Source organism: Colossoma macropomum, unplaced genomic scaffold (genome assembly GCF_904425465.1).
Source record: "Colossoma macropomum unplaced genomic scaffold, Colossoma_macropomum, whole genome shotgun sequence".
Lineage (NCBI taxonomy): Eukaryota > Metazoa > Chordata > Actinopteri > Characiformes > Serrasalmidae > Colossoma > Colossoma macropomum.
In genome coordinates this window covers 435,868-449,525 of record NW_023496043.1, presented here as the reverse complement: position 1 = coordinate 449,525, position 13,658 = coordinate 435,868, and the positions used below count along the sequence as shown (strand labels likewise).

The 13,658-nt window shown below is 36.7% G+C and overlaps 1 protein-coding gene across 1 annotated transcript in view; it reads right to left on the bottom strand.

The window, feature by feature from the left end:
• The window catches only part of rims1b (regulating synaptic membrane exocytosis 1b), a 101,635-nt gene that overhangs the window by 24,148 nt on the left and 63,829 nt on the right, over positions 1–13,658 (bottom strand). The window contains 3 exon segments of the mRNA XM_036564859.1: positions 6,812–6,874; positions 8,055–8,168; positions 9,111–9,264. Of these exon segments, the coding sequence (XP_036420752.1) occupies positions 6,812–6,874; positions 8,055–8,168; positions 9,111–9,264 (331 nt within the window).

Here is a 13,658-nt window from a genome sequence, read left to right as displayed (position 1 = left end):
TGTGTATAGCAGTTCAAAGCTATGTTTGATAGTCATGTACTGACTAGTTATGATAAAATTAGCCAAAATTGTCACTGCAATAACAGTCAATTATAAAAACATTTGGTAAAGTTTCGGTGTTATGATTGTTTTGGTAGTGACAAAATAAAATGTTCAATCATTTGTTTTAATAAACTAATAAGATATGGGATCACTCAAAGCAAAAGAATTTTACTCTAACATCCAAGTCAGGTAAAAGCCTGAAATGTTTTTCAACTTCCTTATAAGCTATTAATGATTTCTATCTGAGAAAAAAGTTATACGTACAATATCTAGGCTAACTTACTTAACAATTGTTTTCTAGCTGATGCTAAAGCATCAGCCTAAAGGCCCTCAAGGACTGTCATAGCAAATCTAAGTATGTTTTCATTTTCATAATTTGTTTCTATTAAAAGCTGACCTATGTAAGATTTGGTGACTTGGAATCCCCTTTAGGTGGAAGTGTGTAACTGCCACAACGTGCAGAAGAACATTTTGTAACATGGGTTGTGTATTGGACTTGTTCGCTGAGAGGATGAATCTAATAATTGCAAGCGTGTTGAAAAAGTATTCAAAGAAAACTCAAAACTTAGTGAAGGACATGTTTTCTGAGGATGTAAGTGAATCCTGACCTTTTAAAAACTTTTAAATGATTACTTTCAGGCTTTATAGTGTGCAGCAGTCATATTTTAACCATATTTTAGTGTTTTTTTTCTCCTGACTCAGTAATGCTACTTCTTTCAATTTGAACCAACAATCTTACATAGTGCAGCTTTAAAATATAAACTTAATATTTAGTTTATTTTTATAAAAGTGAATAAAACAACAAAATAAATAAAATTGACAAAACGTTTGACCATATTCCAGACACAAGCAGTGTTACAAGAAAACTTCACATCTAACTTCACAGCTAACTTTACAGTGCAAAAATAATATGGTGGTTTGAGTTAAAAAAATATGTTAACCTGGCTACCTTAGAATTTTAATTTTGCTGAACTTCAAACTAAAAGTTAACAGAATGTAAGATCACAGATTACAGTATTGTTCACTTCTAACTAGAATTTATTTCAAGTAGTTTCAGGGCATTTCTATTGGCCCTTTCCTCATAAAATGTTTACAGAGTTTAAATGCACATGTGTGGTTTATTTGTAAATGGTGCAAATGTTACTGTCAGTGGTCAACCCTTTGGCCAATGGATAAACTGTGTTTGGACTGCAACTATAGCCATATGGAAAAGTTCAAACACCTCCAGGAACACGACATCCTCTACAGGGAACAAACTTACAGTGCTAGTATCATAGAAAGACAAATTTCTCTCACTTTTTTAAAATAAAGGAGTTTGAAGTAATATGTAAACATGGTTAAAGTTCCAAAGCGTACCATTTACTACTCAGTTCATACAGTCCATATATAGAAACTTTGCCTGTTTTGAATTCAGTGTTTCTGATGTTGCGAGAACCTCATTTACATCTATCAGCCTACAGCAGTTTAGCCCCACCCATTCATACTGAAGTTCTAAAGAGTGTTTCAGCTCGGACTGATGACAATACATGTTATTCAACCATGGACATCCAAACTTTTGCATACGACTGTAGGGGAATATGCTCATGGTAGCTTTGGACATATAGGTGAATATATGTGTGAACTTTGCATGAGGAGTCAGTCCTTCCGCAGCTTTTTAAGCCATGCCTCTGGGTGCTAAAGCGCCTCATTAGAGCTTTGGGAGCGTGCCCTTTTCTCTAGACTTGTTCTTGAACAGATGGCTGATGCACTAACTGTGTCTATAGGTCAGGGATATTGACGCATGCCTGGCATCATTTGGCCCCAGTTCTATTTCCCTCTCTAATCCTTTCTCTTTCTCTTCTCCACTCGCCTTTGGCCAGCTGGACATTAGATTTTATCACTTTGAAACCTGACAGCAATGATGAACGATGCCGATTAAAGCTCAGCAAGAGCATTAAGGGTCCAGTTACAAAGAACATGCTAAAAATATTTTCAGAGGAATCAGCGTTTTCAGTAAAACAGACCGGTCAGTGTAATCTTGGCAGTTAACTCTGACAGGCGGTGAAAATGCTTCTTACTAGCACTGTTGTAACTGTGTTAGTAACAAGATTTTATAAAAGAAATACTGAAAAAACAAGTTATTACTGTAAAACCGTTCTCCTACAACATTCTCACACATTACTGAGTGGTATGATTTTTTTTTTTCTTGTTTTTAATAAAGGTCCACTTTTATGTGACAAAAACAGTCATACTACTTTTTTATATGACCACTCCAAACCTCTCTTTATCCCTTTAAGCAGACCATTTTTGTTACTGGGCCTTTAAAGGGCCTATATCCTACATGTTCTTGCATTTCATTATCCCCTAGTCCACATAATAGTAATATTAGTGTTGTTTTATGTATCAAAAAGGTCATATTTAATTTTTGCATGACCATTCTTCAACTTATCTTTTAGCCTTAGAATTAAACTGGCTGTTTATGTTAATGCGCCTTTCTGACTGATTTATCTATATGAGCCCTGTTATGATTGGCTGCTCTGAATTGTGGCTGATTCAAAAAACAGTCCAGACTGAAAAACCTCCCATAACCTCAGCGTGAGTAGGTGGATCTAAACTGCTGCAGGAGGCTGTATGCATTGGTTTTTGTGACATCACAGAAACAATGAATTCAAAACAGGCTGTTCTGCAGCTTAGGCTCCTGTATGGACCTGGGAGTTTAAATTGTAGCAATGTTTACATCAAACTCTTTTATTTTATGGCCTGTGCAAAAGATAAGGCAAATTGCATATTTTATGTTGTTTTTTCATGTTAAACCCAGCAAATAAATAGACACTGTGCTCTAAAATTTGCGGTCTTTGTAGAGAGAGAGTAAACGTGAATGACTTTGTTCACATCTAAATGACTCAATTCTACAGAAATCTAGAAAGAATCAGTGGAATTGCCCTTTAAAAGCAGAGCACCTTTTCTGGGTTGCTGTCAAATCAAATGATTCTGCACATTTTCTTCCTCCACTTCTTTGCTAGCCTCAGTGTCTCAGAGTAAGCCCACAGGCCCTTACCTAATGCTGACCTCATCTGTAAATCTGAGCACGCGCTGTGGGACGGCGCTACGAGGGGCAACTCCGCCCACTTCTAGTCGCCGCGACGATTTACTCTTTAGGCATGCAGGAAGGGTGGAGCTTAGCATGGGAAGAAACAAGTAAACAAACAAAAAAAGCATGCAGAAACAAAACCAACAAGCGTAAAGTAAACTGTAAAGATATTTACATGAAGAACAGCTGATAAGCAGAAGAAATGAACAAAAGATCAAGCAAGTTTTTCAAGGTTGCTTTGTGGTGGATTATGGTTAAAGCTTAGGGTTTAAATGTCTTTTATCCTGTGGACTGGACAGACTCTTGGGCTACGTTTGCAGTTATTACTTTGATATATGACCTACAATCTGACTGGAATTTGCTCCATCCAGAAGGAAAATAGATTCCCAGGCCCATAGAAGCCCACAGGAAAAAAGAAAATAAAATCATGAAATGAAAAAGCTCATGGACTGAACAAAGCACACAGGAACTCATCTAGCTAAGTGGCAAAAGCTTGTGCAAAACACTTTACATTTGCTAAACCAGACGATCTATATTTTAAAAGTAAATTTGCATTGCAAATGATTTTGACTCTGAATGGTCAAATACAATATACCAGACATAATTCAGTAACAACAGTGTTCCTACTGGCCTTAACAGTATGAAGTGAAGGGGATAAATTGTTACACCAAAAATGAATGAAATGCATTTTTCCTGATTATCAGTACACAGATAGTTCTACAGGTGACCCTGATGCAGAGTGTATTCATTATTGCTAAAAAGTTCCAGTTTGGGTCTCCCTGGTTAAACGTCATTTTAAAGATTTCTTATGTGAAAATAAGTCAAAACATCCTCTACAGAGAACACACTTCTGCACATTTAATGCATAATGACTGTTTATTGGCTGAATTTAACATATTGGAAAAAAACATTAAATGTGGCCTTGTGCAAAAGTAATGGCACATTTTTTATTTGATGTTTTATTTTTTCCAATATATTAAATCAGCAAATAAATAGAAACTGCGAGCTAGAACTTCCAGAAAAATGCCACATTTGAGCATATTTTCTGCACTATAAAAAAATTAGCCAATTTTATTTAAAAAATTTAGTTACCAGGCTGCCTTGAAACATTTTAACTACACATTTTACGGTAGCTGATAACTTTTTAAAAGTTATTTTAAATGTTAAAACATTTTTTTTACAGTGTGTTAACTTATTTTCACTCAACAAAACGTGTCATTTGCCCAGGGGAGCTCAAACTTTTGCATACGACTACATTTTGACCATGGGTGGTGTTAAAGGAATTCTCCAGCGTTTAATCTCAATCTGCCACATCTACAGCAAACAGTCAGTTACCAATTACAATGATTTCTCTGTAATTAGAAAAAACAACAGAAAACACTTTAAATCCAGCATCTGCTCATTGGCTTGTTCTGTTTGCTTCGAGTTTCCTGTTATTTTCTAAGTACAGGGAAAAGTGTCAAAATTACTGTGCATGCTGATCGACCATATGCTACAGATGCAGCAAACAGAGATAAGAGCTAAACAGAGCTAAAAGTGCTGGGATATTCCTTTAAGCACAGACCATGGCATTCTGTAAACGTGCTGACCACTAACTGATGCAGTTCAATTACGTAACACACGTGACCCCTGCAGACCTGTTCATGTATGGAGATTAAATATAACTCAATCAGCTTATGCAACCATTAGATGGCTTTGCATCAGTTATCTCTAAAGCGAGACTATAGAAAACACCCATATGCTTCTGTAAACAGCCAAAAACAGCTGTTCTACTGTAAGTGGCTTATCTAGGACAGCCTTCCAAATCTGAGGTGCTGCATCTGGAAAGAATGTGTCAGTTTCACAGATGGATGAAAATCTTAGAAAACCTAATGACAAAATTGTGTATTTTCATTATTTTACATGAGCAATATTATATACAAACACAGCACCTATACATATGTAGCTAATTGGTACACATTGTGGCAAAGATGGATCGGCAATGGATGGGTATGTTGATCTTAAAGGAATATACCAGCACTTTCTAATCTCTGTCTGCTCCATCTGTAGCACATGATTCAACAAATCCCTGATGAATGACATTGAGATGTGGCAAGTAGAGATTAGGTTGGAAAAAAAGCTACAGTATTCCTTTAATAGCTGGGGTAAAGCTCTTACCTGTATATGTCTTTGTGAATGCCATTCACTAACAAGGGCATCTTTGGGGGCAAGGTATTACAGTGCCTAGCTAAGTTCCTAATCAAGTTAGTACACAGAATGGCCATGCAATGGGAAGAATAAAGAAAAGAAACACATTAGAGCAATGTAAACATGCAATTTGGACATGCATAGAAAAGATAGCTCTGCCTTTATGTAAGTATAATCACTGTAGCCAAATTCACTAGATAATATAAGCTAAGGCAAGCAACAGACATTGGCTCAAAGCTATATCTTATACATATCAATGAAGTTTGTTTTTGTTCGAATTCTTCACAGATTCTCAGAGTTTGAACAACAACCCTCAATTCCAAAACAGTTGGGACAGTAAGTGAAATGCTAACAAAAAACAGAAAGCAGCGACTTAGAAATCTTTGTAAAACTTCGACCTGTGGTTAAATAAAAACAGTACAAAAACAAGATGTTTAGTGATTCACTTTATCAACTTCATTGATTTTGTAAATATATGCTCATTCTGAAACTGCCTGTGACACATTTAGACTTGTGAAATAGTAAAAACATCTTAAACAGGTGATGCAATCATACTTGGGTATAAACGAGCATTCAGAAAAGGCCTGGTCATGAGCAGGAATGGGTTAAGGCTCACTATTTTACCATTAAAAACAAGGTTCCCCAATGAGTGATTGCAAGAAATCTATGTGTGTAAAGGGGAAGGCCAAAAACAACAATTGAATGCACTACATTAGAAAGTAGCACCACATGAGCTGTGAAAAATTTTGACAAACCACTGTGAATAGACACTGTGCCTCCACAAATGCAAGTTACTACTGTATTATGCGCAACAGAAGCCAAATATCAACAATGTCCATAAACGCCGCCAGTTTCTCTGGGCTTGAGTTCATCTAAAATAAACGGACAGACAGTGGAAACATGCACTCTGGTCTGAAGAGTCAAACTTTCAGACTGTTTGTGGAAATAATGGACGTTGTGTCCCCCGGGGTCAAAGGAGTAACGGAGCATTCAGATTGTTACCAGTGTAAAGTTTAAAAGCCAGGGTCTGGTATGGGGGTGTATTAGTGTCTATCGCATTGGTAACTGGCATATCTGTGAAGGCACCATTAACACTGAAAGATATACACACATTTTGGAGCAATATCTGCTGCCATTTAGATGCCATCTTTTTCAGGAATGTTCATGCTTATTTTAACATGACAATGCATCTGCATGTGATACAATAGCATGGCTGCTTAATTAGAGAGTGGGGGTCCTAGGCTGGCTTGCCGGCAGTCCAGTCCAGTCTCCCATTGAAAAGAAAGACCCTACAGGTCGCACAGCTGAAGACATCTTCGCTTTATTACAGGTCATCCAGAATTTGGTATTCACTGCTTTCCATTTTTATTAGCATTTCAGAGACTGTCCCAACTTGTTTGGAACTGAGGTTTGTCTTTGTGACTTGGAAAATAATGCTGGGCAGTGTTGTCAAATCAAGACAGCTTGACTGACAACCCATTTTATTTCATTTATTTATTTATTTAGTTTTACCTGTTTGTGTGCAGGCACTCAGCACTCCCGCCCCGGATTGACCTGTGCATCTCCAGGACCTCACTGAGGTTGCCATGGTGATGAATGACAAGACGAAACGAACGTAACCCAAGCCGAAAGTAAAAGGGATGGCCAATAAAAAACACATACGAATCAGTGAACAAAGGGAAATAATGACACACATATTTAGAAATCATAGTATTAATAATGATCATAACCATAGTAATGACTGAACAACTAAATGACTGTTAGTCATATTAGTAGTATTAGTAGTTAGCAGAGTAAAAGTAGGCTATTAAACAACTCGTCTGGGCAGTAACAATGCAGTTCATTAACTCTAACAGGATCTACTGCATCAAAAATCTTTATTATTAATATCAAAAATCTCATTATTACATCTACATTTTTGAAATGATCAAAAGTTTGGACACACCTACTCAAAGAAGGTCCTTCATTTTACTATGTTGCACATTTTAGAGTAATAGGAAAGATTTAAAAACTATGGAATTATGTAGTGATTCAAAATTTTGGGTTTAGATTCTTCAGAGCAGGTAATTTCTGCTTTGATGCAGCTTTATAGGCTGTTGGCAGTCTCTTCAAGGGAATTGCACAGATTTTTCAAAATTTCTGCATAATTTAATCATTAATATATAACCAAAGTCACTCAGATTGGTTTCACTTTGGATAGTAAATAAAATGACTATATTTCCATTGTAGTCATCATCATCCCTGGTTCCTATCACCACCACTGTAAAGAAAAACCATTTCTACACATTTCTCTACAATGAACCATTTCACATCAAACCACTCTGAATAACTTTGTTTACACCTCAATCACTAAATTATACAGACATTTTTCAAATCAGTAGAATTCCACTTTAAGTAGTTTCCTGAGGAGCCACCTGGGATGTATTTCTAAAAAGCTTGGTACAATCTTCACTTATGTCATCTTTTAACATTGTTTTGGGAATAATTTCATACACAGGTATTACCTTTGCTCTTTATATTTGTCTTAGAAACAGAGTTTGAAGCATTTAAGCATATGTTTGAAGATTAAAATGTCTTTAGGATTATAAGAAACATACATTCGATTAAGTGTGTCCAATCTTTTGACTGGTATTGACTGGTATACCTATAATAATTAACGATATATCTTTGGCTTTCAGCAGAGATCTGAATCATCATCAAAGGTTTCCTCCAAAAAACAAAACAAAACAAAACAAAACAAAACAAAACACTGTACCTGTCCTCAGAATAGTCGTAGTCAGAGTCTATAGATCTGTGCTCCTGCTGAGAGTTGTGGTAGAGAGTGGGCGAGTGAGAATGATGCCGGTTCTGATGAATTTCATCCAGACTTCTGAAAAGAGAGCGAGAGGAAGACATAAATAAAAACATGTTGGTGTCCTAAAAAAACCATTGTGTGGGTTTATATTTATTGTTTTTTACACCTTTTGAAAACCATCTGCTCTTTATAATTCCTGATGAATGCACCAATAAACATTCTGAAAAGCAAAAGTTACATTAGGAGATGTCTCAGCACTGCTGTGTCTGATGCCTTTCTACCAGTGCAACACACACTAACATACCACCACCACGTCAGTGTCACTGTAGTGCTGAGAATGATCCACCACCCAAATGGTAAGTGGTCTGTGGTGGTCCTGTGGGTGTCCTGACTATTGAAGAACAGGGTAAAAGGGGGCTAACAAAGTACGCAGAGAAACAGATGGACTACAGTCTGTAATTGTAGAAGTGCTCCTATATGGTAAGTGGACCTGATAAAAGGAGTGTGAATAGGAGGTGTTTACAATAAATACAAATAACAAGTAGTGATTTTATGTCTGTCAGTGTGTTTGGGTACCCATTTCCAAACCTCTGCTAGGAAGCCCAGTATTATTTCTACATATCATCAAACAACTGATTTGGCTAATCAGTCCTTCATTATGTTAACTGAGGTAATTTCACAAATACATGTGAAGGCTAGGGGCATCGAGGAGATCTGGAACCAAACTTTGTTCTTCAAACTAGCCTACAAAATATATATATCGACTACTTTTTTCAAATAAAAAAACGAGTCCTTTAAACGTTTGCACTGTATATATATAATACACATGGGGCATTTTATTATTACATACAGGTATTTATATATAAGAATGTTAGAATGTTTTTCTCCTTCTCCTGTAAAGTTTCTATTTTGGTTTTGTTCCAACAATAACACAATGGGTCATATTATTCCACATAGGTACATATAAATGACTGTTTCATATAAATAACAAATCTGTTTGTAAGCATGTATGTGTACCTCTGCATGGGCACATGTGTGGGTCTGGAGCGGGCTCTACACTGGTCCTCTCTGTGTGGGGAGACGGAGCGGGAGCGATGCTGGACAGCCGCCTGCCTCTCCGGAACGGTCAGTGTGCTGGACCTCTCTCTGTCTCTGGAATTCCTCTCCGCTGCTGGGATGTCATCATGCGCACACAAACACATAAACACACGCATTCACAAAGTGAGGGCTGTGCTTAAGTATACTCATCGTTCAGTGTCATCATCACATCTTTCCCAAGAGATAGAAAATCAATGTGTAGGTATCTTTAATAATGATACCCACAAATTCAGATTTTTAAGGCGGTTATTCAGCCAGAAATCAAATTGACAGTTTTCTCAGTTACTCGAAATGTAGTCATTCAGCCAAGACATGTTTAGTGTCTGAAGTTCTGCACTGAAGCTACGAAGCCAATGTAGCTAACAAATAATGGAAGCTAATACCACATCAAATAGCATTGTGCTAACTGCTTTTGTTTACGTTTATAGCTAATAGTACATCACACAGTGTCAGAAACCACTTCAGCAAGTCTATTTGAAATTACTATAGAAATCAACACAGTTTAAGGCAAGTGATGATTTAGGCTTACAGTGCTGGTGAGGTAGAAGTTTCCACGTCTTGTTAGCTACATCAGCCACCAAACATGCCTTGACTACAGATTGACTACATTCGGGCTAATGCTGAGAAATAAAGTAAATTTGTTCTGTCTTTTTCTGTGTCAAACTATTCATTTTAAACTCTCACTAGAGCTCATGCGAACGTGTTGTGCCGAACTACCAGCACAAGCTCTACCACTCTGAACATGCCAAAAAGAAGCCAAGAAACAGTGTACAGAACACTACCGCATATCTTTAACCATACAATATCAGATATTAATGCCAGGCTGCTAAAAATGATCAAAAAGCCCACACGGTGCAGCCTTATCTGTACAGTATTACATAGCAGTAGGGATGGGGTTACTAACAGTTTTAATGATATATTTCATGATATAAAACCCACATAAATGTAATAATTGAGATAACTGTCCAGTCTTATTGTCTTTTCAAAAAGTTAATAACTTACTAAAGATGAAAGATTAAAAAGTCTATAAATATAATACCCAGGGATGTGGGAAGGGACCAGGGGCTGCTGAATGCACTACATAAATCAAGTCACATTTCTAGAATGCCCTAAATCTGTGCTTGTTGTAGAGTAGAGTTTGTATTTTTGTTTTCTATATTCTAAAAAAGATGAGACATTATGTGAAATGCTAATAAAACAGACAGCAGTGTTTAGTACATTCTGTTTAAATTGCCTATGTTCAAATAAAAAAAGTACAATAACACAATATTTTTTGTGTTTTGCATTATAAATTGTTGCTTTTTTGTAAAAATATGCTCTAAACATTCCAAAAATGTTAGAAACTATAGTTATAGTTGGAGGTTGGAAGATAGGAGCACTTTTACCACTGTAATACATCACCTTTACTTTTAACAGCACTTAGTAATCATTTGTGGACTGAAGAGACCAACTGATCTGGTTTTGGAAGTGGATTGTTTTTTGCCACTCTTCCATTATGTAAGCCTTCAGCTGTGCAAATGCATGGGGCCCTTGTTGTCATATACTGTGCTTCATAATGACACATGTTTTCAATAGGACACAGGTCTGGACTCTCTGATTATACAGCCATGCTGTTGTAATGCATGTGGCTAGGCACTGTCCCTGAAAAAGATGTCATCTAGAAGGCTAAATGTGTTGCTCCAAAATGTGTGTTTATCTTTCAGCACAAAGCTCTGTGCTTTCACAGAGACACTAACACACTCAAATGTTATGACAAACCCTGACTTTTAAACTTTATGCTGGTAACAATCTGACTGCTCCTTTTCTTTCTTTGGCTAGGAGAACATGACTTCCATTATTTCCATAAACAATAGTATCAACTCACTGTGCATTCAGATAAGCCACGTCCAAAGACGTCTGGAACATTCCTTGCTTATAAAAGACTAGGCCTTTCCTGGATGCTCCTTTTATACTTAAATATTGCTGCGTCACCTGTTTAAGATGATTCTTGAACATTTCACCCACATTTCTAGTTTTGCCCCACCTGAATTTTTGGAATGTTGCAGGCATCAATGCCTGAATGAGCAAATAATTACAAAAAAACAACGAAATTCAATAACGTTGATAAGGTAAAACATTATGTATACAAACATGCATCTTGTCTTTGTACAAATTTCAACCAAAGTCATTACTTCCTGCAATTATCCTGGAGAGAACAGGCTTTGCGTCCATGGTCGGCTGCTATGTTTTTTATATGTGTAGAACTGTCACTGTATAAGACCCCCTACTTAAAACACCTTCCCACGTCCCTGATAATATCTGTGGTTAAGTGATTTCAATGATTTCAATATATTTTAACATCATAATAATAATCCAAAAAAATGTCAATTTTGGTCCCTGATATGATGATAAGAATTTTTTACATCATCCCATCCATAGATATCAACATAGATACTTGAAGTTTGATGTAATGACTTTTGTGACATACATGGCATCATTTACACAATCTCAGACAGTTGCATCAAACACGCCCCCTTACTTGAAGAGATTATATGGCTAAACCAGAATGATATGCTTAAAGCTGTGAGCCGTCACAGTCTTCAAAACTCTCCACGCCACAAAATCACTACTCATTACTCTACAGCATCTACAGCAAGCTTTGCTACAGGCATGCAACAGAAAAAAATACTTAAGGTTAACACAAGAAGTGAACCTTTTTTCATAAGACCCATATTAATGTGCATTAAGCTGTCATAGCCTGTTATTTCTGTTTCACAAGGATTATGCCAGCTTTATAGCACATTTCAATGGGACTTATGAGGGTGTTACGAAGTGCTACTGCTGATTTAACTACGGTGCCATTCCTGAGATTTCCATGCAGTTTGGTTTGTGAGTTTATCTCTGTGGCGCAGCTCCATTACTACCATAGCCCAGCAGAGGGGGAGAAAGACTGACTTTACCTCTAACAAACAACAAACAAACTGAATGATGCTCCATTTGTCAGCCACTGAATTTGGAATTGTTCTGTGGCATCATTTCAATACAAAAGTTTGGATTACAGTGTCTAGTCTTTACTTGCCAGAACTAATAGTTATATATGTTTTATTATCATTGATATTTTAAATTTTGGTTCAAAAATGTTCATCTACTGGTCTTTCAGAAAGGTTTTTTGTCACATATTATGTGGTTCAAAGGTTTGGAATCATTTTTGTTATTTTATATACAATAATAACTAATACAATATAGATTAAAATACTGAACAAGATAAAATAGACACTAGTATTTCAGATGTTTAATTCTACATTTGACGATAAGAGATCAATGAATGATATGTAGAAATGTGCAAACATTAGAGACCAGTCAAAGTGGACATCATGTACAAGTTATTCATTTGACTGCATTAGAAAAATAGCCGAAGCCTCAACAGCTAGATACCATCATATTTCTTGTTATTTAATGTGTCCACGTTTTGCCTTTACTACAGCTTCCATTCTTTTCATGAGACTTGGTTTCAGCTTTTCAAAGAAATTTGCAGGCATATTTTTCCACATCTCCAAACTTCAGTCTTAAAAGTTGGTTACACAGGATACAAACATTTCTGAATTTGTTTTACAGCTTCCTACTAATTGCCTAAAACTAGTGTAATTCTACAGGATGAGCATACTAAAATTATTTTAAACATTTATCTGCAACAAAATAGATTTTATATTGTGGGAAACTTTGATTCCAAACTTTTGAACAGTAGTGTATGATGGTAGTTGATTTCATCACAAAATGGACACAAATGACAATCTACTGAGCCAGTGGTACATTATGAATCACAACGTCTTCTTTCTCTCTCGCCCTGTGCTGGACGTCTATTGCATGACCACAGCAACCATGCCCCCACCCCACCCACCTGAAGACACTACCGTAATAGCATCATCATAATCACTCTCAATGATGCGGTGAGATCCTGAGACATACACACACAGCATACAGTTGAATTGCTACTATAATACGGCATCATACAGCACACATTGATAAGGAGATTTCAAGCAGAATGCTATACTGTATATAGACCTCTGAGGACCTGTTGTCACTTTGTTGTTCACTATTAGCATTTGTATGCAGTTGTTTTGGTCTATGGGAAGAATGATTGGAGTTTTTGAAAGTAGTCTCAGCGCGTTCTACAGTTAGCTGACGACATTCGAAGCTGATACGTTTTGTCCTACGTACATTTCTACTCTCAAATATAACTGTGTCATTTGAATCGTGAGCTTATGTGCTACATGGATGCTAACACGTGCAATTAAACGATATCATAAGACTCACAACCTTACCCCACACAAGCCAGTAAGGTTAGTTAAGTGGCTTTGGCAATAACAGGCTACAGTTGGAGAAGCTAGCAATGGCTCTTTTGTGCTCAACATTAAATATGGTTTGGAGGCTTTTGTCTGTACTCTGTGTTCATTTCAGCTGTATTTGTGCACATTCTTTGAAGAATTA